This window comes from Plectropomus leopardus, chromosome 14 (assembly GCF_026936395.1).
Source record: "Plectropomus leopardus strain MGB_pleo_1.0 chromosome 14, ASM2693639v1, whole genome shotgun sequence".
In the NCBI taxonomy this organism is placed as follows: domain Eukaryota; kingdom Metazoa; phylum Chordata; class Actinopteri; order Perciformes; family Serranidae; genus Plectropomus; species Plectropomus leopardus.
This window is the reverse complement of record NC_142189.1, coordinates 24,232,626-24,259,563: the sequence shown is the minus strand read 5'-3', so window position 1 is coordinate 24,259,563 and position 26,938 is coordinate 24,232,626. Positions and strand designations below refer to the sequence as shown.

The window sequence follows — 26,938 nt, the reverse complement described above, 5'->3', positions numbered from 1 at the left end:
GAGGATTTAGATAATGAAGAGGACGAAGAGGAGGCGGTTGCAGAGGGTTAAGAGGCTGGAGGGTTTCAGACGGTGCAGAGATTGTAAGGTTTCATAAGAGGCTGTAGTGCCTGAAGTGGTTTTATATGTAGAATGAAGAGGTTTAAGCAGTAAAAGTGCATAAAGGGAAAGGCTTGTATATCCTCCCTGTTAAGGTCGATATGTGATTCTTTTGACACTTCTCAGATTGCCGCTATAATCACGTAGTGAAAAACACAAGGATTAAACCTGTGGAAATGAACCAGGTGCTTGAAGCGAGCCAGTCGCTTGGTTGTCTCACACTCCAAACAATCTACAGCAAAGTGTCCACTCTTGACAACTCAAGTCCATCAATGATGGCAAACAGAAACACTGTGCGTGTTGCACTTTGAGTTCATTCCAAGATTATTCAGCATCTTAAAGCACCTGGTCCACTGGAAAAAGACAGAGTAAAGCTTCAACTAAAGTTTACACAAGAAAATTAAACTTTGGCAGCACTTAACACAACATCTGCAACATGTGGACCTGTAACTATGATTAGCCAAAATATCAGTTTACAGCAGCCTCATTTATTGGAATATCTATCATGGTGGTTATAATTACCTGGCTTACAAAAGGGGAAACATATCTGGTTCTTATCCTTTCCCAGTGTCATAGACTGGCTACACTGATGTCTTTATTAAAACCTGAATGGAGCATGAAAATTTTAAACTGTAAAGCAAAGACCAGAGCTACACCTCCTGTAAGGCTGCTTTTATCACAGCTAGTCACCATCAGTCATTATAGATGAGACATACAAAGGCCATTCTCACTTGGCCAGGTGAACCTCTAACCGCACTATATTTAACAGCACACACAGTGTGCGTAGGCTAAAATAACTCCAGCAATAAGAGTGATGAGACAAACCTGGTGGATTGTCTCTCTGTGAGAAAATGCTTCTGTTGGCATGTGGCTGTCAGATGTTTTTCACATGGGACATCTTTACTTGAGGCAAAAGTTTGTCACTTTGGAAAAAGTTTATTTTTTTTATTTATGTTTATTCTCTTTTTTTGCTGAGACTTAGATGAGAAAATAAACTCCTTTCTAATTATGAAGCTATACAGCCTGCAGCCAATTAGATAATTTTAGCATATTTAGTGTAAAGACTGAAGAAGTTAGCATGTCCAAACATAACAAATCTGCTTTCCAGCACCTATAAAACTCACTAGCTGGTTGTTTGACATCGGCACAGAGTTGTCAAGGCTGTGTAATTTTCACTCTCTGTTTTTATATGGATAAATCAAATCCCCCCAAAAAAGTTCAATTTTATTATCATTTCTGTTTTTAGGTTTAAGCCTGTTTAGTTTAGTTTATTACAGTTATTTGTCAAGGGCCATGTGCAAAAAACAAAAATCTCATCCAAAGAGAAGAGATGTATTAAACCAGATTTAGCTACTGGCTAATTTCCATCTGCAATCCCTGGCTAGCTGCATCCAAGCATTTTCAGTCCTTGTGCTAAGCTAAGCTAACCAGTTGCTGGCTGTAGTATCATATAAAGCTTTGATTTGAATTGATTTGATTTTATTGTTTTTGATTTTATTAAAATTTAGAAATTTCTCTTGCATCCCAGGATGTCAACTGTTTTACATAAAAAGGTCTATATATAAATAGGAAAATAGCCTACAAAACAACATTTAACCAAACAAACAAATAAAAAAACATAGTGCAAATGTTACAAATTACCGCAGACATTATGAAAAGATATATTGAGGCTATACTAGAAGCCATATTCTGATCTAAGTTGATCTCAGTTGACAGACTGAGGAAGTCAAAATTGTTTCTGTTGTCTTTTAAAACTCTGCAGACTTACAAGCTGTATCAGTTTTCTCATCTAACTTTCAGCAAAAAGGCAAATGAACATAATTCCCAAAATGTTGAAATAAGTCTTAATAAGGACAACTTTGGTTGGTTGGTGTTTGTTCTGTTTTGGGTTTTTTTCACTACCATTAATGTTGCAATAACATTGTAGCCGACTTGCAAAGTCATTTCTGAGATTGGGAAACAGAGAGACAATGCTAAAAGAAAGTCCAATGCCACAAGACACCAGCAGTCAGACGATCGAACAGGTTGTAAATGAGCCAATAGTTAAGCCAGATTATCTTTAGGACATTACTGAGAGGTAAAACTGCAACAGAAACATGTGTGTATGTAATCTGTGATGAATGATTAAAACGTTATAATTTCATGGTTCACATATTGCTATCCTGTCTGTGTTTAAACCTGCACAGCTGGCTGCTTGTGTCTTGCCCCATCTTACTTCTTGTTTGTGACATTGACACAGTCCATAATCCAATCTCAGCAATTACCTTGGCGAGTACAATGTTATTATTAGATATAAAAAACAAGTCAGTCATAGAAAAGATGGTTAAAACTATGGAAATAAGAGCAAAGCTGTAATAAACTTGAATGTTGCTTAAATATACAATAGCAACATATAAATGGCATGTTAGTGGCGTGTACTCCATTGTGTTTTGGGTCCACCATAGTGTTCTCTAACTTCACATTGATTAATTCAAAACGTACATGTCCCAATACTCGAAACATATTAGAATGAAACAAGTAAATCTGCACAATTCCCCTTGATTTTCTTGTCTGAGAGTTCCTACAAAATCACCACACAAGTCACTGAATATGATGTACAAAGTATAATGAAAATGACCAAAGCAAATGACTGTGCATGAAAAAAGTTATGAAAAGCTCAAACTTAAATGTGTGCAAACTTTATGTAAAACATGAGTGCTGCTTGTGTTCTGTGTCTTAATTTTTGGGCTGAGTCTTTTGTCTGATGTCTACTTTTACTGTAATGCCCAAATATAAGCCAGTCCATTGACATGTCAAGAAGAAATGACTTGAAAATTATACACTTTGAACAAAGAACAACATCAAAACATATTTGTGCAGTAGCCATCAAGCTTAAACTCTATCTGGTGTTAAATGGTTATGGTCCTTACAAGCACATCGCTGTTTGTCTTGAAGACAAGCCTGGGCGTGTCCTGAGTAAAGCTGTGCTGGGGTAATTTCCCACCGAGGCCATCGTCGTCTCTCGCCTGGGGGGAGAAATAATGGCTTCTTTTTACGAATGGACAAAATAAACAGGTGAACAGAGGCAACAAGGAAACTCAGAAATGGAAAACAACACTGAGAAAGATGAACAGAAATGGTGACTGTAAAATGGGTGAACAGTCATTGGTTTGTGGACAAACCAATAAGCAGGATTATCTGAAACAAAACTGCGTGTGTGTGAATACGTGTGCATGCATGTGCATGGGTGAGGACTCTGCGAGATATTTAGTTTAGGCATTCAAAGTGCTGCCCAAAGAAGTGTTTGTGTTCAATCAAACAACCATTTCTTTAAGATGAAAAGCAAATATTAACACATTTCAAATAAAAAGCAAATTTAGTTACCACGCTACACTAGCATTAAGACGTTGAACTATATATAAGGTTCTGAAATATGTATCACATCGCTTTTAATCAAGAAATTTTGTGTGGCGCAGAGAGCAGGAGCCATTAGCAAGTAAGATAGTAGCCCTTCAGATGCAGAGAATCAGCTAGAAGGCTGCCACCTCTCTTCTTTTTGCCTTCTTTGCATTTTACACATAAGCAAATGACGGCAGCATCATTCAGCTCTAGTATGTTATTATAAACAGCATGCCGGCATTGCGGAAACAAAAGAGGCGTGAAGGGCATGACGATTAATACAGCAACATTTGCCTCTCGTGTGACATATACGCATGGGACATATACTCAATGTAGGAACAGTACAGGTGCTACTGATAATATTAACCATGGCTCCATTATGCTGTATTCTAACAGTGCCAACAGACAGTGGTGGATATTCTGATTCATGACATAGGCAACCCCCTCTCCTTTCTTTTGTTTGTTTGTTTCTTAGTTTTGTTTTTTTTAACATTCTAAAAAATGTAACATATGGATGGAGAGGAGTGTACATGGAAAGCATTGGGGTAAGAGAAAATTAAATGGCAAAAGCCATCTGGGGTGCAGTGCTAAAAAACAATAAAGACAATATTGGCAAATTTGCGTATACCATATTTTTGTTTGCAGGGGAAGCTTGCTGATGGCATTGAATGTTCAAGGTCCGGCACGGCACGCATCATTCCAAGATGGTTAGTCCCACTGCTAATCTTGTTGCCACACTGAATAAGGTTAAACAGCCTTAATTATCTTTTTTTTTGTTGTGTTAATCTACTTTGTTATCTGAATCTGTTGTGCTAGTGGTGATATAACATTTTATTTTGATGTAAATGCCAGCAGAGGTGCATTTGTAACCATTTTGCCAATAGTTTGTTGTCACATTCATAGTTCTTTTCACCATGTGGAGTGAGATATTCCCAATAGGCCTAATCACCTATTCCTTATTGCAAGTCATCGTCTTTTTCCCTGCTGCTCATAATTACAGTCTAAATGCTATGACATGAATGCAGCATTACATTGAAGTGATTTTTTTGCTTTTCCTACTGTGACATGTCAAAATGTCTTCCAGGAAAAAGGCTGAAAAGGAGAAAACAATAGGAAACCCTCCTGCTATTCCAACAGGGTACCCATTATTCCAAGATATTTGTCAGTCTTTGAGTCACACCATATAAATAGCCTAAATGATCTATTCTTATTGTGTTTAGGCTACAGTATGTAGTGTGTTCACAATTAAAACCAGATGCAATCAAATGATGTACAGCTTTTTTAAAATGTGCTAAATCAGCTAAATTCAAATCAGTATCAGACTTTATTTTGCTGTTGCAAACAGACCAGCAATGATGGCAGCCATTTTAATACTGGTTCACAGATACTTCTGGGATTCTTTTTGGTAAGCAGCAAATATTAGCTGTCAGAATTTCCCTATATCTCTGACTCAGAATGACTAAGAGGCAGACAAGCATGGTTTCTTCCACCTGGCTGCTCCTACTTAAAATCTGAACAAGACGTGCACCGGTGAAGTTTGTCCCAATCTGACAGGTGGTGCTAAGTTATGAGATGTAAATCAAGTACATTCCACACTTAGCCATTCTTGGGTAAAAGTCTAACCAGACTGATTATCATTAACTTAGCATTTACTTTTCTTGGTTTTTTAATATAAATGTAAGAAGATGCTACAACCATCCCAGTATCACCAACCATGTTTTCTTTTTTTTCCCCCACTGGCTTTTTTGCCTTTATTGACAGGACAGGTAAGTGTGGAAGGAAGAGAAGAGGAGATAATATGCACGAAAGGGTCAAGGCCGGAATCCCACCCGCAGCTGCTGCGGTGAGGACACAGCCTCTGTACATGGGGCGCCTGCTCTACCAACTGAGCCACCGGGCGCCCCACCAACCATGTTTTCACCACATATACAACTAGCCTGACTGCTAGCTTGACACATGTTAGCTATGTCTGTTTTTAGCTTGTAAATCACTGATAGAAAAGTTACAAAAAGTAACAACTTAAAAAAACAAAACGACTTTTGCTGGTAACTTACTCTGGGAATTTCAAATGTGGCCACTTTTTGTAAGCAAGACAATCTAACTGAGCATGTGCAGAGTGAGTGTAATCACCTTAGCTTGTCTCTGATTGGAGTAATTCAAGGTGTCACAACCGTCCCTGGTCTCCCCAACTTCACAGCCAACATTGGTATGTGGAGCCCATGTGGAGAGCAAATGGGCTGAAAATGGGCCCTACATGGGATTGTCGACAGGGTTCAGTAATGGCCCCATGCGTATTGTTTACATGGGTGGGTTTACCCAAGTTGGCCCCAGATAACAGCCTCATTTTGGGTCCATTAGCAGTTAGCCCTGGCAGAATCCACATGGGGCCAACTCATGTAAACCCACCCATGTGGACATTTGGCATGGTGCCATTATGGAACCCATGGACAAGCCCATATAGGGCCCATTTTCAGCCCATTTAGTACCCACATGGGACCCAAATACAAATGTTTGGTGGGTTAAAGCCGGTTGGTTTTGGAACATTGCTGTAAATACATAAAATACTGTGGTTGACTACTAAAATTAGTTATTTGACAGTTTAGGGGAGAAAAGGGGAATACCTGACTTTAGTGACCCTTGCCAGAAATGTGTTGCATGTTCATGGTAATTATTTGACAAAATTTTACAGTAACTCAATGTTTTTTAGGAATGGCAATGAATTTAGGTAAACTACGATAACATTTTCATTTGCTCAAAATTTAGCTGTATTGGGTTTAATTTCCCATGCTATAATAATACAATACAAAACATTTATGCCACCTGAAAAGGAGCCACCTTCTCCTGCACTCTCTGAGTCAGTCATTATACGCAGTATGAAAACTGAGGCAGTCAGTGCTGTTGTGCCAGGTGTGGGCAATTTTTGTTAGGAAGCAGTTACTGGAGATGCTTTGTCTGGCACAATGCCAAATTGCTCCATTGTGTTTCATTAAATGAAATGCACTTTTATATAATATAGACCTCAGTGTGATATAATTGGTTTATATTTTACAGCCACGGGGCACTGAACCACCCTTATCAGGCATGGAGATTTAACCTCAATTATACACGTTCACCATGCAGTTTGCAGCAGCCAAGAAGACATATCATACTGAGCCTATAACATTGACAGGTAAGTGCACTGGTCTGAGCAGCTATCAAGTTCCCTTAAATTGCTGGTTGCAACCTTTGATTTGTCGTGGGTAATTTGGCCTTCAGCTCTGCTCATCTCTCAATGATACCAAAGGGCGACTCTGGTGTATATTCTACACTTTTTGTCCAAAGACTGATTGAGTTTGCATCTGCTTCCATCTGTTTCCCTCACCTCCAGGTAGGGTTTCCCATTCCATGCATGACATAAATCAAATAATGCCGTCTTGTGTCTCAGGAAAGGATACAGTGTAAGAATCTGACAAAAACACTATTTGCCACTGACATTTCACAGTGTTACAGGGAAGATTTTTAACTTTGTTGCAAAAAGGTTGGAGAAAACCAAACCAAAGACTATGGGGTCATGGTTATTTAGAAGCTGTCAGTGCACTAAATGAACAGTAGGTGTAGGCTGACCCATTTGCTTTGCCCTGTCACACACAAAAACACACATATGCACCATGTCTTCACCGTGTGAGCACAGACGCATCCCATGGACACACTCAAAGGCAGGTAACGCATTTTTACAGACACGAGTGTTTGAGGACACATGCATGCACATGCACGCACGCACACACACGTACGCACGCACGCACGCACACAGACACACACACACACACACACACACACACACACACACACACACAAAGATGCACCATTGTGCTATTATTCTGTCTCCAGTTTGTGCTCTGACCCTCTGGCCCTGCGCCAGTTCATTTGCATATTGTACTAATGAGGTGTTGGCACTGTGAACGAGGCGTGAGGTGCACACAGGGAGCCACACACAGATAAAGGAGGTTGGGGATTAAGATAGATAGATAGATAGATAGATAGATAGATAGATAGATAGATAGATAGATAGATAAGATAGATAAGATAGATAGAGTCAATCTTTGCTTTAGAACACTGAGTAAATTCAGTGCCAGTTGTGTTATTCTATTTAAAGGTGTGTTTTCTTTCCTTATTGCTGATCCATCATGCCAGCAAACTGCAGCTGCCACCCAGCTGAAGTTCCTTATAAGAACGACAGAGCAGGACATCGGCCGCCCAGCTCCCCTCTGGCGACTCCGTCGTCCTGAGGGGGACGTCACACCAGCTGCCACCGCACAAGCTTCCATCTGGGCACGGATACATGTCCAGGTGTGTGTGCCCGTCACCTGCCAAAAGAGCTGCATTTCCCAAAGAAAGGCGCTCGTAGGCAAGCTTTCCAAATCCAAAGGCAAACACAGCCGAGTGCAGCCAGGCTCATCCCAAATCCTGAAATGAAGGTGCAGTCCTGGCACTATACGCTTGTGACATGTGAAAAAACACACTCCCAAAAAAAGACAAGTTTGTCTCCCCTTTTCATGTTTTGAAAAGCTATCAGTACACCAGTTCAAGTCTGACTGCAGTGCACCATGGAGACCTTTACACAGATGTACAGGAAAAATCTAAGATCACTAAGATCATGATCAGGGCCACAAAAATTTCAATTTTTAAAGGTTTAATTTGTTAGGGGTAAGGGTACTTTATGGCCCTATAACAACCACAGTGTACTTTATATTGTAATAAGTTTAATTTTTCAAAGTAAAACTGTTATTACCTCCTCAAGGTTGTATGCCTTCACACATCAGTCTCAATTGCAGTTACAGTTTACATCCATATCTGTGTAAACATGGATGTTTCCCTCACATCTTCCCTCAGGCAGCAAAGACGATCCATACAATCAGCACAGTTTCAAAATGAACACCCATGGTTAGTGTCACCAAATCAGTATGTGACCAAATGTCTTCCCTGTTCCTGTGATATATTGTTGAATCATGGCCAGAAAAGTGTTTTTGCCAAACATTAGGATGTCACAATGGAGATGTCCTTTGACCTTTTGGTTATAAAATGTCATCACTTTACCTTTATATCCTATCAGACATTTTTGTGAAATTTGATCACAATTAGCGTACGAATTCCTGCATTTATGAGGTAACAATCACCTTGACCTTTGACCACCAAATTCTAAACATTTCATTGCTGAGTCCATAGTGGGTAATTGTGCCAAATTTGAAAGAAATTCTCTCAAAACGTTAATGACACAGACAGTGATCTTGACCTTTGAACAAAATATTCTAATCAGTTCAACTTTGATTTAAAGTGGATGTTTATGCCAAACTGAAGAAATTCCCTCAAGGTGTTCTTGAGATATTGTATTTACAGAGGTCACCTTGACTTTTGACCACCAAAATCTCAGGAGTCACTGGGTCCACTAGAACATTTTTGCCAAATAAAAAAAAAAAAAATTCCTTACAGCGTTTTTGAGGTATTGCATTTACGAGAATGAGACAGGCATACAGATAACCCAAAAGCATAATGCCTTCAGCCACAATTATCACCGGAGCAGAGGCATACAAACTGGCAATTCACAACAAGGTAAGCATGACAACTCTTGAAGCACATTTTGCTTGTTTAGAGCATATTTGAGCTTTTACAACAATATATAAATATTTGAAGATATTACTCTGACTATCATCTGTTAATGTTTTCTTTATTGCAGTAAGGCCAATTTCCTTGTACCAAATACCTCTTTTGAAAGGTGTAGCAAAGGCTATTCTCAATATAAGTCATTCTGGAAAAACAGATTCTTGGCATAGTGACTGATTTTTTACTGGAAAACTGTACTTGCTTAAGGTCATCATAACATCATACCTGAAATGTGCAATATTTGGCATGCATGCAAATTCTAAAATAAACTACATTCTGTACTGCACCTTTTTGTGTGAGTCTAGTTTATCACACCTACAACTTTAAGAAAAGAAACAAAAGCATGCATGTTCACGTGCGTGGCTCCACTTTTACAATCTCAACGCCTAGTTAGCCGGAGTTACTTTTTATCTTTATTTGCGCTGAATGGCTGGCAGCTACGAGATAATCACCTTCCTCTCTGTGCCCTGAAGCTGTGTCAGGCAGGCCTCAAGGCTTCCTAGCCTGAGCTGCAATATGCAGACACATTACACACTTCATCACACACACAAAATTTCCACAAGCACATTCATACATATACAAGACACAGTTACACACACACATATACACGCCCAGTCACCCTCTTCTCTCTTATTCATTTTTAGTGCGTGCCTTCCTTGGCAGCCGATGGAGATGCAAAACTGTGTGTTCAGGAGCAGGGAGGAAACCACGGGGCTGTGTATGAAGGAGGCATTTGGGTGTGTGTGTATGTGTGTGTGTTTGAGGTGATGTGACATTTCTGGGCTGACATGAAGCGGCACTCTGCCCCCTCGCGCCTGGAGGGAGCTCCCGGGGAAAGACACTGATGGAGGTCTGGGGTCTCCAGGGGGGAATTTCATGGTGTGAACAAAAAGCCCTGCGCTGCGGCAGAAACGACCTGTAAAACACAACCTGGAGTCTCCTCGCTGTCTGCTTTTTTTTTTTAATATTGTGGAAGCAGAAGACATGTGTTTGTATGATGTAGAAAGATATAGAAATATAACTATATGCTACATCAGCATGATCCTTGTGTATATTGTTTTTAATTCTTCATGACAAAATATGATAAATTACCCTACAGATGACACATGATAAGCCACTCTTAACTTCTTTCCACCAGGATTTAGAATCAGTCCTCCCCCTAACTGTTTTTCAGCCACAACACCCCAGTCTACAATCAACCAGCAAGCTTTTTTTTCTTTTTTTTCTGAGGCCCAAGCCCAAAAAACTCCTGAACCCAAACCAAACTGCAGAGAAAAGCAGATTGTTGGAGCTATTGCAACAGCAACAAACAACATTTCATCACAATTGATGTCATAGCAACTCCTGCATGCAGCATTTAGAACAGATCCCTTAAAGGGATAGTACTGATTTTTTAAAGTGGGGTTGTTTGGGGTGCTTAACCCATAGACAGTGTATTACAAACAGTAGATGTCAGTCAGCACGCCCTCAATTTGGAGAAGCAGGCTGAAGTCCGACATGAAAGCTAAGCAATGTACTAATGTGTATGGGGGCCAGCAAAATAATTTTGGCCACCTAAAAAAGTCTCAGCTAAAAAAAATCACAGTATTTTGTCCCTTAACCCTTCTGTCAGACAGCCTGTTTTGAGGGGGTTTCTTTTTGAGCCTTAATTCCATTAAGAAAAATAGTATTTTTAGCTTGCTAAACATGGGAGCTGCTGGTCAACCGCTGCCTCAGTAAATTATGTAGTTTGCATTATTGTGTGACTTTGTTGAATCTGGACTAACCCATTTAAAAAACAGTAGCACACAATAACACAGATGGAGGCAGCGGTAGACCAGCAGCTCCTATGTTCAGCAATGTCAAATCATTGTTTTTCAAAATGGAGTCTGGCTTTGAAGAGAGCAATAAAATGCCTTTATTGTCATGTTGGAAGTTACTGTTTGACAATAAGGTACAGCTGTGAAAATAATACTAAACACGTAAACTGATGTTGATCTTTTTTTTAGGTGGGCTTTTTCAGGTGGCTAAAATATGTTTTGTTGTGATCCAAATCCACAGCAGTTCATAGCCTAAATTCCATGTCAGACTCCAGCCTGCTCCTCCAAACTGGGGGGCGTGCCGACTGCCATCTCCTGTATGTAATACACTAACTATGGAGAAGTAACCCATACAACCCCACTTCAAAAAATCTGAACTATCCCTGTAATGATACATGTGGATGATATGAATCCCTGTGGAATAAGGCTGACTGACTGACAATGAGAAAGCAAAGCATCCTCTAACCTAAACCCTTTTTTTGTCGCCATGCTTCACACCCTCACAGAAGGTAATTCATCACTGCTAATTGCCTAACTTAATCTTGGCACTGTGTCCAATGAGCAAGCATGTTTATCAGTGTATGTGTGGGTGTAAGATAGCAGGAGAAAACGTACGGCTGCGTGTAAAAGCGTGACAGTTGAGCAGCTTCTACCTACAGCTGAAAGCAAAACTCCACCCTGCATTTCAAATTAATGTCTTTAATCCCACCAAAACTGTCTAATATCATAGCTGTTGTACCTGTCAGTCTTCTGTTAAATTTCCCTTCAGGTGGTATTTTTCCACTGAAACTGGCTTTTGCAGAGCACACCATGCAAACCAGCAAAAAACACACACTCTACAAAATGTGGAAAAAGAGCCAAGCTATGTGTCTGGATCAATAGTGGACAGTCAAAAAGTAAATGAAAGTGAGCAGGCAGAGTGAGATGACAGACAGAATAATTGAGTGGTGCGAGCGGCAAGGAAGCAGCACCTTCCATACAAACTAATCCAGCAGCTTAAGGCATACAGTAAACAGGCACATAAGTGATTAGCCCCAGTTAAACTATCAATCATCTTTTCGCAGCACACACTCAAACACTGCATTATATAGAGTTATGCAGAGATGTGAGAAAGTAGCAACCGTAGTCACCCTAGGAGGGGATTGGGTTTCATGGATGAGGCAGCTGAAGATATTTCACGCAACATAATGCCAGAGTCGTTGCCCGCCCCCTACACCCCCACGTCTCCTCTACCCTATCCAAAGCACACGCAGACACGAGATACTTCTTTTCAGCCATGACAATTTTTTTTTTTTTTTTCAGTTGGAAAAAAAAAAGAAAGCCTGCAGGCCGTGTTGTTGTGGCCAACCTTGTGGGTGCATGAGAAAAGAAACATGTGGGTATCGCTTACACAAATGGCCTGCATGAATGTGAGAGAGCCAGACAAAATATAGAATCTGAGCCGCTGTGGCAGAGCAGGCCTTTCCTGTGTTTGTGATGTTTCAACATGTGCATTCTGCTGATGGATGAAGGAAACATCCAATATGGCTGACTGGCTGCGAACAGGAATGTGTGGATGTAAATGATATTAACGCTATAAACTGTGCGTGATGTACTCGAAATTTGAGCAATAAACATCGATGAAATTGATTGACTATACTTGTACGTTTCTGCTCTGCAGATGCTTAAATACATTAAGAGCGCACCACTTATTCAAATATTATAGCTGCCTCACAACACATTTAACACCTATTAATAACATCAGTGTTTAGACATTATTGTAATTAGAATAAACAAAAAAGACCATAAACCTACTGACATCTGCTGGATTGCGAAATGTTATTAATTGCACGTACTAACTTGCCAACCTTTTAACTTGGACATCCCAACAGAGATAGACTTAGTTTAGTTCTGCATAATTTTCACAGAAAAAGTATTGACATATGGCCATTGTCATTCCCACGTTGTCAAATACCAAAAAACTTTATAATGCCCCTCGGAGTATGAGAGCAACATAGAGGGAACCCTTTGTTGACTCTATGTGGCGCACAGCTGACATACATTGTAACACGTGGAAAACACTCATGGTTAGGTTTAGGTAATAAAAATTACTTGGTTAGGTTGACAAAAATATTATGTTTTTGGTTAAAATAAGTACATTTATTATGTAACAATATGGTGACGCAATGTAAATATGTCCTGTGACTGACGTCAGTGCAAAACAACCGTGCGTAAATTACATATCGTCATGTTAAAACGTTTTTTTTTCATACAGGACACCAGCTGAGGTGTTCTGGGTAAAAGACTTGTTTTGTTTGACCCAACCGCCCAACACTGACCTTATCGCTCTTTATAATACATCAGTTGCTTTGGACATCAAATATTGCCACAAATGGGTTTAGAGTTGGTTGAAAGCCAGGTACGTCACATAAAGATGCCAAAGGGTGCCTTTGGCGTGGATATCCTGTTGTTTAAAAATACCAAAAAATAAATAAAAAACAAAAATGTTAATAAAATGTTTTCCTGAGTACAGCATTTTCTGTAGCCCAACAGAACAGGAAAGATCAATTCCTCTCCAGAAATGAAGATTAAGGCATAAATAAATTTAAAAGAAAAACATAAATTAAAGCATAACAAGTGACTACAATTACACAATGAGAGGAAAAAGTGCTTATGTCAGAGTGGTGGCTAAATATTGTACACTTGCCTTCAAATCTATGATCCTGGGTCACATCCAAAACTCAACAGTTGATAGCTTTCCAGCTCAAAATTTTAGAAGCCCATTTACACCACTTCAAAGAAAATTCTACCATATGTTATTTTTTTTCTCATACTCATAACTTAATATTTCTGAGATAATATGCCAAAATTATGAGGGGAAAAAGCAAACCATGATTATGAAAAATAAACTGATGTGATGGATTTCCTTCATTGGCAGATATGTGCTTCAATACAAAATAAGTTCTACAGTTTCAAAAGGCTATGAATCATCCTAATTTAATTTTTTTACAGGAATAATTCCAAAGTATCACATTCAGTTATGGTGTCTGAGAGGTAGGGGTTTTTTGTTATTTTTTTTTTTACAGTGGTTAAGATTCTTTGTTAGGGAAATGAAGTGGAACAATCAAACATTATTGCATCACAGTTACTATAATCAACAGTGTGTTTAAACTACCGTGACTGATTGCTAATTGAATCAGAATTAAACAGTAAAAACCATGCATTTTTAAGGAATTTTGAAACAGTTAATTTTGTAGTAAAGATTTTGTAAGACACCAGTAAAAACATAGGTTGACTGGCTGACTACAAGAGCTCATAAGGTTTAAGATTTTCTCTAAGCATGATATGATCTAGCCTGTCACTTTGAAATTCAGACTTTTCTTCAACTATCAATTGCATGAAGAGCTGTCACTGCCATAAGAGGACATGCTTTGAAATGTCTGTCAAAAGTCTGAGGCTGATTAAAGGGAGAGCAGAGAGAATGGGAGAGAATATTGTTGCATCTTTGTCTTTTTCACACACTTTTCTCACCATACCTCAAACCATGTGCCTTAAATGCCTTAAATATTGTCAGATAAGTCAGAAGATAATGCAAAGTTAATTAGACAATGACATATTGGAACTTAACGAACTACAAATACACTATAAAGGGTAAACATAAGGTAAGAGTATGGAAAATAGATAAACCTTTAAGTGTTTCTTACTGTTCTTATATATAAACTTAACATAAACATATTTAACTGTCGACAAGATTCATAGACTTAAAGCAGGGATCTTTCTTCACATCAGCTTTACTCTTGATGTAATGTTAACAGCCTCCCTGATTGATCTTTGATTGATACGTAGCTGCCTTGTCAACTTTTTGTGCGTGTCAAATGATCGACTTGTATCTGCTTTTTTTCTGACCTCCTCTGAAGCTCTTGGAACGAAATAAAAGCAGTTCAAAAGCCGATCTGATATATGAAGATCTATAGCTCTTGCAACTGTCAAACGTTCTCCCACGAGGCTTCAGCGTGTCAGACTCTTCTTGTCATCACCAGGACAAGACAGATCATTTGTCACCATTTCAACATTTAGTACAATGCAAAAAAACTACAAACTTTCTATAAAAGTAAATGAGCTAAAATGTTCAGGTAGAAAATGAAAAACACACAGTATGAGCAACAGTACAGTAGAGGCAAGGCTCAACTTGATTCTCATGCTTTGGGAAAAAGTGTCAGAAAAGAAAAGAAACTGCACTAACTGAGATGAACAGACTAAGTGCACCCCTACGTATTCCTGCTCCAGTGCAGTGTTTGGAAAGTGATTATGTTTAGATGAATAACTGACTTTAGGACAGACAAGCAGGAGAGTAAAACACGTCATACTCACAGCGTAATTCCTTATATATCCCAGCTTTGGTACAAGAGAGAAAGGAGATTGTTTAACTACAGTCATCGTGGGGAAAATGAGTACACAATAACAACTTTGATATCTTGCGTCTGATGCACCACGGTGACCAAGTCATTTTGATCGCCTGAAGGTGTTTTTGTACTGTAGTAAAAATCCATGATTTATTCTCAGCGGTTTCTGGCTGAATGTATTATGCATTTTGTATTCAAGCCAAATCTGAAAAAGTAATGAGAGGGTTTTTAAGCTCTAAACAAGATTTTTTAGTTAAAATGACCTTTTGGTGTCTTGAGTCAGACTTAAGCGTAATAATTGCTGAAGCTGCAACCGATAAAGCTGCTGCTCCCAGACTATCAAAATGTCATGAAAACTTCATTTGGCTGTCAGAAGCAGAATATAGTGCATGTTTATAAAGAGCTTAGCAGATGATGTAACATTTTCTGGCAGCCATATTAGAGTCTCTCTGCACTTGCTCTCATACAGATACAGTCACTGAACTTCTGAACTTTGCTATCCCAACAGAACCGATTAGACATAGTTTATTTTTACTCTTTTTACACACAAATCATGAGCACAGCAAGACAAGTTTTGTGAGCGAATATTTTAGCTCATAAGCCATAGTATCATGTTAGCTAACCGTCAGCCTAGCAAATCTTGTTCACCCCCAGTAAAGATGGGTATTGGTGAAAGTTTGCATTTTTAGTAGCTGTCTGTTAACATTAAGATTTGTTGATCTGCTAGGTCTAACCCTGTTGCCGGACAACAATATTGGCATTGCACAGTTTGGCAAACCACAAATATGTTACATTTACATGTTTCACATGAATTATATCAGTGTTTCTTAAATGACGCGGTATAAAAGCTGACTTTGTCATCAAGGTGTGGAGGTGATGTTAGATGGTATGTCACCTAGGTGAGATGCCTGGCAAGCTAATGTGTAATGTGGTTTGCAGAAATGTACAATGCAAAAAAAAATTCTGGCGACTGGCTTGTTAGGTCAGTTGGCCAGAAATAACAAAAACAGCTTTTTTTCTGCCTGAGATGAACTAATATGACTTTACACAATTTACTGTGTAACTTAAATTTTGAAATAATGTAATGTGTGTTGTTGTGTTTTTAACTTAGTATTGTGACATTTTGGTAATATGAAAGCAAGTAGGACAATTGTTTTCTCCACAAAAAGACTACAGTAAATGATGAAGGTGTGACTATAAGAAATGGTGAAAAAGTGAAAAGGAGTGCTGTCGGGATCATATAATGCAATATATACCAAGTGTTAAGTTCTCATATACAGTACAGTCATGAGGACAAATTAACCAAACTGTTATAATTGGATTAACTCAGACCCAAGTTCTCATGGCTACCTAACTTAAAACTGACTTTAGAAATTCTGCGCCATTTTGGGAAATACGCTTATTCATTAAGAAATAGCTAAAGTGACTTTGAGAAAAAAAATAAATCATTGACGTCACTGTTCCTTTTGTGGTAAATTACATACAAAGTGTTGATAGTGAGCTTTAAAGGTTTAAGAAGCTGGATTTTTGAACTTTGAAGTGTGCTAGGCTAGCCATTTCCCACTACCAGTTTTTATGCTAAGCTATGCTAATGGCCTCCGACCTGAAGCTCCCTACTTAAGACATAGACATAAGAATAGTATCAATGTTTTATGTAATTCTTGAGAGTAAAGTAGAGTAAAGCAAATCAGTGAATTTCCCAAACTGTCCAACTATTTCTTTAAATGTTAAAATCTGTTTTGCTGATGAACAGGATGAGAACATCACCCTGTCCAATTCATGCTACCCTCGAAGATTGTTCACCATATGATAATAATACAATTCACTCTTACAGGTATATATATCACAATATACGCATTTATTTCATGCCGTTTATGTGATTTTGGAACCATGCTGTTGATCTTATATTACCCTCTAGGACTCACAAATGATGATCACATGTATTTGCCAACAGATTTGTGACATTGTATCTGCAAAGCCTCTGAAGGACATGATATTTAAACGTCCAGCGGATGAGAAGGAAGGAATTTTACCTTGTTCCTCTTAAAATAGGCTCTGCGGCAGGCAGCGAAGCACTTCTCACTGCAGAAGCTCTTCAGCTCACTCCCCATGCTCAGAGAATAGCGTTTAACGCCGACCTTCTGACACCAGGCGCACATGATCTGCACATTGGATGCATCTTCATCTAGAAAGAAAAAAACAACAGTGGCAGTGGATTGAGCTCATTGTATTATTTAGTGATGACAAACTTCTAGTCTTTCCTAAATTATCTTTAAAAAATAAAAAATACAGATGTACCATTACCCTGAACATTGAGGCGCCACAAAGGATCATTCTAAAACTTCTTCAACTTTGCCCTTTGCGAGTTCTTACAGAAAAGCCTTTTTGCTTTATTATAGCTTTCACATAATCACTAGAATGACTAGAGCTGTTATTTAACACGTAAAATGTCTTCCATTAAAGCAAATATTGACCTTGTGGTACAAGACTTAAACTTTGATCAGAGTAGTCTGATTCTGATCACAAAATATGCTTAAGCAAGAGTGACATTGATTATTTTTTAAGTGTAAGTCCTAGCATACAACAACTAGATGTATTTAACACAGGGACCAAAAAACATTTACTCCACTGACTCAGTCCAGCTGGCAAAAACCGCTCAAGATTCAAGCCACAAAACCACTGCAGGATTTATAATGAAGGCCTGCCATGTGTAAATGTAGGACCGGATGAGCCGGGGACATGGGAAGATGCCTATTTGTGGCTGTGCTCCGTGGCTATTAGAGAACCTGAGGTGGACACAAGGATGTGCTTTGATGATGCTGGAGACGATGGGCGTTCACACAGGAGACTGAGACGGAGGGTTGGATCTCTGTGCTGATATGCATGCTGCTGTGTGTGTGTGTGTGTGTGTGTGTGTGTGTGTGTGTGTGTGTGTGTGTGTGTGTGTGTTTATTACATCAGCATCACAGAAAATATTTAAATTATTATCATTGTGTTGTAAATGTCAGAGGGGTGAAGTTTGTTCACTATTCAACCTCCTGACCCCTCAGATCTGGGGACCACTCAATGCTCTCTATTCCACACACCCAGTTAAAAAACAACCGAGCGATCGAGCTTTTTCAGTTGTTGGCACTAGATTGTGGAATACTTTGCCACAAAGAGTTAGACCTTCCCTCCTCCACTGACACCTTTAAACCCTGTCTTATGACCAATCTTTTTAGTTAAGCCTTTTAATAATCTGCACGATGACATGTCTCACCAAAACCACACTGGTTTTTATTTGCTTCTATTTCACTCTGTTGTTTTTGCTGTTTTGTGCCACAATTTATTAAGATATTGTTTGCTTTTTTTTCTTATATATTATCTTATTTATGACTGTTTTTATTTGCCCATTACTTTCCTCTGTTGTATTAAATCTCTTGTTAAAGCACTTTGGACAATGTTTGTTGTTTTCAAACGTGCTCTGTAAATGAACTTTACTTGTTTCACAGAACAATACATCTGAGTTAAAAACAAGTAAATCCGAAAAGATGTTTGTGAGACAATTTGGAGCAATTTTTCCTGACTGACAAGTTACAAAACTCTGATCTGAGCTGATCTGAAGAAAAACCCACCATCCATCTACCATACACTCTACTACACACAACAGTCTTTATTTCTTTTCTTTGCTTAGTCCCAAATTACTTATGATGAGGGCACATGGAGGGCAAAATGAGAATGAAAAAAATCCAGAGGAAAAAGAACCAGAAATAACAGTAACAAACAAATACTGCATATCATATAGACAAGGTTGGACATAAATTGATTTCACATCAAATAGACATTGCATTCTTAAGGTCATAAAGACCTTTTCTAACTTGATAACATGTTTTTTTTGTTATTCCTTTTGTACTGTTTGTTAATGCAGTAGCTGAAAGGAAATAAACAGGGGTCAAAGCCCTAGAAACAGAGTAGCTATGAAAAGGTCTATAAGGTCAGGGTTATGGAATGATAAAACAAACTGCATAGTGATTGTAGACAGTTATTGTATTGGGTGGTCTGGTACAGACCAAGTACAAAAAGTGAGTAAATAATACATACGCACAGTAAGAAGTTAAATAGATTAAATCATTAATTTATGTGACAAAAAATAAAACATTTCATCAATCATTAAAAGTTGGTGAGCCGTTTTTACATTTTTTTTATCAGGTGACATCAGGCTGATCTGGGGTCAGAGGTCAGCTGATCTGGGGAGAAGTAATTATATACAGTACATCATGTTGTTGCAAGGCTATCAAAAAACAGTGTAAATGAGGAGAAGATAACACCTTGCATCATTGAGCTTGTCAGCCGCCTGGTGTGAATTATGTGAAAATATAGGCGTGGTTTCCAATTCTCAAACATTTTGACTTGAAAAAGATCCGACTAGAATCGAAAAGTTCGTGGCATGGAGAGTACATGTGCAGACACACTTTCCGTCACTGACACAGTTAGAAAACAGATTACACTACCTCCAAAATGACCATGTGTAAACCAGTTACTTGCCACGTGTTCCCTTGGTTTTGTTAGGAAAATTTTTCTCACATGCCACCATGAACAAAGAATACATAAAAAGCAAACATTCTTCATGTATTGAAGTAATAGGGTACCACATTTAACAACAGTAAAACTATATCAAAACACCCATTTACAAACTCTCACAAAATTTGTGCAATATAATCCAAGTTTCATTTCTCAATTGGTATGCTCAGTTCTTGCCAAACACATGCATTTACACAATTTTTGATTGAAAACAAGTGAGTTAAAATAATCTCTCAGCAATAGTGTCCCTGTACACACATGCGTTTGAAGACTGCTCAAGAGGAGCTCATACTCTGGGCACTTTATTTGTGGGCAGGACGTTCTTTATGTGGTAATGTTTTTCAGGAAAATGCATGTGTTTGGAAAGCACTGAACATACCACTATAGAAATGATTGATCACTTGGATTATACTGCACAAGTTGTGTGAGAGTTTGAAAACAATGTTTGATATAGTTTTGCTGTCATTAAATGTGGACCCCATTTACTTTAATTCTTGAGGAGTGATCTCCTTTTTTGGATTTTCCAATCACGGTCGAAGCATGCAAGAAAGTTTTCTTCATAAACTCAAGGTAATGTGATGAGTAAATGATATTAGCCATTTTGAAGGTGAAGCATTCTTTTAAGTTCTCCTACAAAGACAAAGACAAGGCTTTCAAATTGTGTATTTGAAGGTCAAAAAGAATACACCCAGGACATCAACACATCTCTCCTTTAAATGAAATTCATTTTGTCCTCAAAACATTTTTTGAAAACAACAAATAATGTAATCTGCTGAAAAAACTTCAAAACCAGCTCCTTGTTTTAACCTTTGAATTAAAGTTATGGAGCTGTGGTCAGTGTGGGCAACAAATTATTTTAACAGACCCTCAGCGACAGCGAAATGCCTCTTCTGTGGTAAACTGTGACTGCCGGTGATGAGCTGCGGGCTTTTAGTGCCGCCGCTTTTGCAATGAGAGAGATCCTCTGAGATTCCCTCCAGTATCTCCCAATTATCACATTATGACTACGCGGGTGTGAGGGCGAATAGACGCAGGCCCATTAGTCTTTCACCCCCGCTCACCTCCTTATCGCACGCCGGCCAGGCTTTTCACCTCTTGTTGAGCTTAATGGATCGACGGGGCCATCAGATTTTAAGTAAAGACTAACTCACAATTAAGGGAATAACTCCCAGAGGCCCTAAAGATAGCACAGAGGACCTAACATGCATATTTTATGTCTTTCCTCTCCTCTTTGCTCATAGACTCTCTGCCTTTTTGTGTCTATCTGGATTGCTGCCCAATGCAGCGATAACAGAAAAACAAGACATTCTGGGCCGACTGGGTGGGTGGATCAGGGATTGTACATTGCTTGGAATAATGTCAGCGTAATGAACAAGATCGAAGGCCAACATAAAAATCACATCTCTCACAAAATCTCAACATTTTCATACAAAGAGACATCTTGAGTTGTTTTCCCCACATCCTGGCACCTCGTAACAAGCCCATCTCAAAACACTCACATCTGCACGAGGGGGGAAAAAACCTGCCAGTAATTATGCAGCCTCCATACTAAATGCCACCATCATCCGCCGTACCTGCACCTCAAAAGGTCCTTTGTCGGATTTTGCGGGGCACATGAATAATTCAGCATATGTGTGAGGCAGGAGGGAGGGGGGCGAGTTGAAGGGGGTGTCGGCCGGGTGGTGGGTTGGTGCTGGGCTTTAACTGGGACCACACCATCTGTTTCCCCGCCTAGGCAGGGCCAGCGGGGACTCCTCTTGGGCGATGCCAAGGCGAACGCTCCCTCCGCCGGGGCGTACCAACCTCCTGTGCCACAGCAGACGCAGGGGATAATGAAGCCCTCTGTCTGGCCGAGGAACCCGGACATTTCCTCGGAGAGTTGATAGGGTTATATTGACACTTGGGCAGGTGGAGGAAAACAAGGTGTACAGCAGGTAGCTAGCTCATTAGTCGCCTGATTTGGAGGTTTTCGGCCGTTGCAAAGAGAGAAAGTTTGCACGTTGCATAAATACTCCGTGCAAAGTGCTGAAGAATCAGCAAGTAGCTTTAGCCTTTCAATACAATGTAATCTGCCTGGAGAACCGCTGTGGATGTCAGTTTTTCTAGTTAGGTGTTTTGCCTGTAGAAATGACTGTGTGTGCTTTGAGTTTGGGCATTTGGGCGATTACATCCACAATCCACAGTGGGCTGAAAATGACCTTGATCTTTTTGGAAACTCAAAGTGTAGCCTTGTTCAAAAAACACACATCAAGCAGTTGAAACTTTGTATCAACTCTGGATTTGAGTAGATTTTGTTACAGTTTTTTACTTGCACTCATCATGATTAAGTGTATTCCTGACAAAAAAAAAACATTTGTATAAGCTACTTTTCAATTTGTCTCCTGCCTTTCCAAACAGGTGTCAATACTACCTACCTGCAGGGGGCTTGATCAGCGGCGGGGGGATCATGGGGACTATGATGGGCAGGTTGCCATGTTCCTTGGTGCTGGGCATAGAGGTGGACGGCGTGGTGGAGGACTCTGTGACTCCGTTCCTGGAGGTTGGCAAAGACTGGGAGCTGTTGGCTCGATCCGGAGAGCCTTCGCTGCTCTCTGTTGAAGCTGGGATTTTTGGCAACAAGTTTTCTAGACAGGGGGAAATTGAGCAAAATAAAGAGTTACTGAACAACTGATGAGATGCAGTTGCACTCGCTGCAAATCCTGCCATAATGTAAGAGACTAGAGAGCCTAAAATTACTTTTCACCAGACTAAAGGACATTAGATTGATGAAGCATGTCTGTTTTTTTAGCGTAGGTTTGGAAAAAAATATATTTAAAGCCACAAAAACATACAGACTGAATGGGCAACAATTAGGGTTAAAGGAACAACTCCAAAATCAAAATAAATATTTTTCCTCATACCTGCAGAGCTATCTTTCAATCTAGTTTGTTTTATTTGGCAGGTGTAGTTCAGGAGGGAGAAATAGTCTAGAAAAAAATCTAGACTAATAAGTAGCAATACAAGAGGAAGAGGAAGAAAAAAAATATGTGCTTTTGATTTTGGTGTGTAAGGTCCCTTTAAGAGCTTTTTATGCAACTGCAAAGAACAGTCATGCTCAACATAGGCTACCATAGTACAACATGTTTCACGATCCACTCATGAGCACTTAATATGTTCACTAATTTCATTATCTTTTAGTGTGCAGTGCACACACGTAAATCTCATGGTGGATAATGAAGCAGTTGAGAATGTTGACTGATTAGCCAGGCAAAAAACAGTACGCTATTATACTAAAATATACTACTAAAATGTTGCACTCTTTGTTAGAGTTGCCTACCTTTGAGGACAGAGATGTGCTGTGGCGTCTCCCCAATCTCCAGGTTGTCGGAGTCTCTCAGCTCCACCTTGTCATAGCCGTACCAGCCCAGCAGCTCATTCATGGTGTTCTCTGCAAAACTCTGCAATACAAACAGAAGGCATTCATACAGGAATCATTCTGATGAGCTTCGAACTAATATCTAAGTAATAAGTTAAAGGTGAGTAACTTCTGAATTTCTTTATAGACGTGAAACATAAATGTTACCCAAACAATCATCTAAATGAGATTTAAGGTCAGCTGTTATGAAAGCAAATGCAACAATCTGTTTCTTTTTTGCATTTGCTTTTCTTCTCCCAAGTCCTTGACTTTAAGTTTAGCTCCTTAGATTTGTCCACAATACCACAGTTCATCAACTAATTAGGCAGAGATACTCAGATCGTGCACTTCATTTAAAACTGTGCCCCGAGACAATGCAGGGTTTTTCCTCCAGGTCTTCTTCATAAGTACAGGTCAACCCTAATTGGGGTTAACTCTGACTAAGCAGCGCTGCATTCTGAGAATCCAGCTCAACTAATGGCCCCTATCACGACACAATAAAATAGGCGGAGAATGTAATAAAGACTCTGATAAGAGCCCTATCACAGCACGCTTAACAGCATAGAGAACTTATCACAACCCAGTAAAATAGAAAGCAAAGACACAGTGACAGCCGAGATAAGGGCTTGAGTTTATACAGCTCCCTCCTCTTTCTTACAGCTTATCTTATTGGTTGAAAATGTTTTCTCTGCATCCAAAAATGGCACAGTGGTTAAATGGGCCACTGATTCATGGGACCCGAAACCTCGTAACCCAACAACAACATGCTAAAGACTGTACATATTTTTTAGAATCATGGTTGCTGTTGAGTTATATGATACTGTTGTTTAGTGTGAACAGAGAAATTGTACTTACTAATTTAATGACTGATTTGTTTGTTTTCAGTTGGCCTCAATCCATAACAAAAGCCAACGTAAACAACAATATCTTAAAACCCCTTCACATGCAGTACAATTCTTTCCATTCATTTTTACCTTAAGTAGAGTTAAGTTTGTGCAGAAAAGGTTTGTAAAGACTGACCAATATACACTGGGATATATACTTATTTGATTTCTGGCAGAGAGTCAAATGATCAATAATTTTCTCACTGACTTTTATACATTAGGGCTTCTTTTCTTTGCAACAGGGGGAGTCCCCCCTGCTGGTCAACTGAAATAATGCAAGTTTAAGGCATTCCGCATTGATTTTACTTTTCAGCTCCAGAGAATAACCCCTTGGGCACCAATCATTCCTCAATACCACTTTCATTCAAAGCTACAGCCAGCAGCTGATTATATTAGCTGAGCATAAAGAGTGGAAGTACAGGGAAGCAGCTAGCCTTGGTTTGTCTGAAGGTAAAACTAGAACCTTCAGTGAACCAGTCAAGTTGCAAATCAAATTTTTGTCCATGTCTGCGAAAACATGGATGCTTCACAAAGATCTTCCCTCCGCCGGCACAGAAAATCTATACAATCAGCACAGTTTTAAGGAGGACACCCAAGATAAGTGTCACCAATTCAGTATCTGACCAAATGTCTCTCCAAGTCATAATTAGTGTATGCATTCTTGGGTTAAGGCCAAAAACATGTTTTATGTGATGTCACAGTGACCTTGAGCTTTCAACTTCACCCACAAAATTCTAACAAGTTCATTTTTAAGTCATAGTGGACGTTTGTGCCAAATTTGAGAAAGTTTCCTTAAGGCGTTCTTGAGATATTGCGTTTATGAGAGTGGGACGGACTAACATATATATATGTACAACCTGACAGCATAATGCCTCTGCCCACAGCCATCACCAGTGCAGAGGTCACCATATAATACACTACATCTTGTTTGTTGATTCTGTACAAAGGCAAAGTATTGAAATGATGAGCTGCATTTTTGAAACTGTATGTGCTGTCTGCCCCAGTTTCCAGTCTTGATGCTAAGCCAAGCAAAGCTAATTGGCTGCTAGCTTCATCTTCATATTTGCGCACAAACACAAGATTGGTATCGATGTTCTCACCTGACTCTCTGGCAAGAAAGCAAATAAGCTTACTTCCCAAAATGCTGCATTATTCCTCTTAAGTGTTTGCCAACTTTAAATTGGGTAAATATTAAAGTATAGGTAGACACACTATGCAGCAGCAACAACAATGCATTTCAGTTCACTAATCCATCATGCTGAACAACCACTCACAACACATTATGAACACTAATACAGAGTCAAATAGTTAAACAGCTGCTGCTGAGTAGTTAAGATATCAACATTCTCCAGCAGTACAACACTACAGAGTGCTATAGAGATTGTTTATGCAGGTATGCACACATAAATACAACTTTATGCAGGTGGAACATAAAAGTATTTCCTCCATAAAAGCCTCTCACAACACAGTCAATAAACACTGTACTCCAAACAAAACCATAACCCTGCTAATGCACACAGTCCATTATCACCATACACCTCTCAGCTGGAATATTCCCAGAAGCGTCTATTCACTGAACCCTTAACTATGGTAAATGGTTCAGCTATCATTTGACACCAAAACATAGAGGAAAATGTACTTTCTGGAAACAAACTACTGCAGGGACTGAGTATGAATCTGCTGTAATTATTTTGTCTGCGTGATACAATATTAGTAACAGGTCAGTAAACTATCAACTCAGAGGGAACATTGGTCCTTGGCGCTGTAAGTAATGTTTTCAGCATATTGCTGCTGAATGTATTTCTGTAAATTTTCTTATAATGATAAACACAGCAGGCTCAAATTTTTACAAAATTAGCCCCAGGTACAAGATGTGCCTGTCAATTAGCGCACAACAACAGCTTGTAGGATCGTATTACCAGTCTGCAAGGGCACTCGCCATGCAGCCATGTACTCTACATTATGTTGCCACAGAGATGACCCGCCTTGTCTTGCCCTTGGTGGGTATGCTCCAGATCAACTTGACAAGACTGGAGTCAGTTCATTATTTTACAGCCAATCCCATTTAACTCTGTACATTATCTCATCGTGGCAGCAGGGCTCCAACAGTCATCAGTCATTGCATCAAGTAGTTAAATGTCAATTACAAACAGCTCCTGTCGATATGTCAGAGCTGAAGTGATCATGCCAAAGTGGTTCAGTGCCACCCAGTACATCAGACTCTTAGCAGATCTAAATTTAACTGCAAAATACAGAAGAGAAGAGAGTGTGTGCATCTGTTGTCTGAAGTTGTCTTCAAACCAGTGCTACACTATGAGAGAAAAAAAGTCCAAAAAGCGTATTCAGATTGTGGCAATAGATTGTGTGAATACTGTATCAATACAGTATCATGTCAGTCAGCATACCCTCAGTTAGGAGAAGCAGGCTGGAGTCTGACACAGTAGCCCTGCAATTTACATCTGTGGGGGTCAGCAACCACACATATTTTAGCCTCCCAAAAAATTCCCACCCAAAGATATCAATATCAGTTTAGGTGTATGCTTTATTGAGAGTATTTTCACAGCTTTATCTTTCCGTCCGACAGCCCGTTCAGATGGGAAAGCTATTAACTGCCTATGTTCTGTGCTCTCGCCAAAACCACCAAACTCCATTGACAAAAACAGCAATTTTAGCACACTGACCAAGGAAGCTGCTGGTCTAAAGTTGCCCCGACCAATTAGTTAGTTTGTGTTATTGTGGGATTTTAGTGAATCTGAACAATCATTTTAGACTGCAAAGTCACTCAATAATACAAACAATGTTATT

The 26,938-nt window shown here is 39.3% G+C and overlaps 1 protein-coding gene across 5 annotated transcripts in view; it reads right to left on the bottom strand.

Annotated features, from left to right (window-relative positions):
* The window catches only part of sobpa (sine oculis binding protein homolog (Drosophila) a), a 58,200-nt gene that overhangs the window by 14,914 nt on the left and 16,348 nt on the right, over positions 1-26,938 (bottom strand). For 2 of the 5 annotated variants that reach the window (XM_088087654.1, XM_088087656.1), the window contains 5 exons: positions 23,172-23,292; positions 22,270-22,479; positions 17,329-17,480; positions 15,264-15,287; positions 3,009-3,104 (listed from right to left, as the gene is read on the bottom strand). In XM_088087654.1, coding sequence (XP_087943780.1) covers positions 3,009-3,104; positions 15,264-15,287; positions 17,329-17,480; positions 22,270-22,479; positions 23,172-23,292 — 603 coding nt within the window. The remainder of the gene's footprint in view (positions 1-3,008; positions 3,105-15,263; positions 15,288-17,328; positions 17,481-22,269; positions 22,480-23,171; positions 23,293-26,938) is intronic. The other 3 variants (XM_088087655.1, XM_042501219.2, XM_088087657.1) reach the window with 3 other exon arrangements.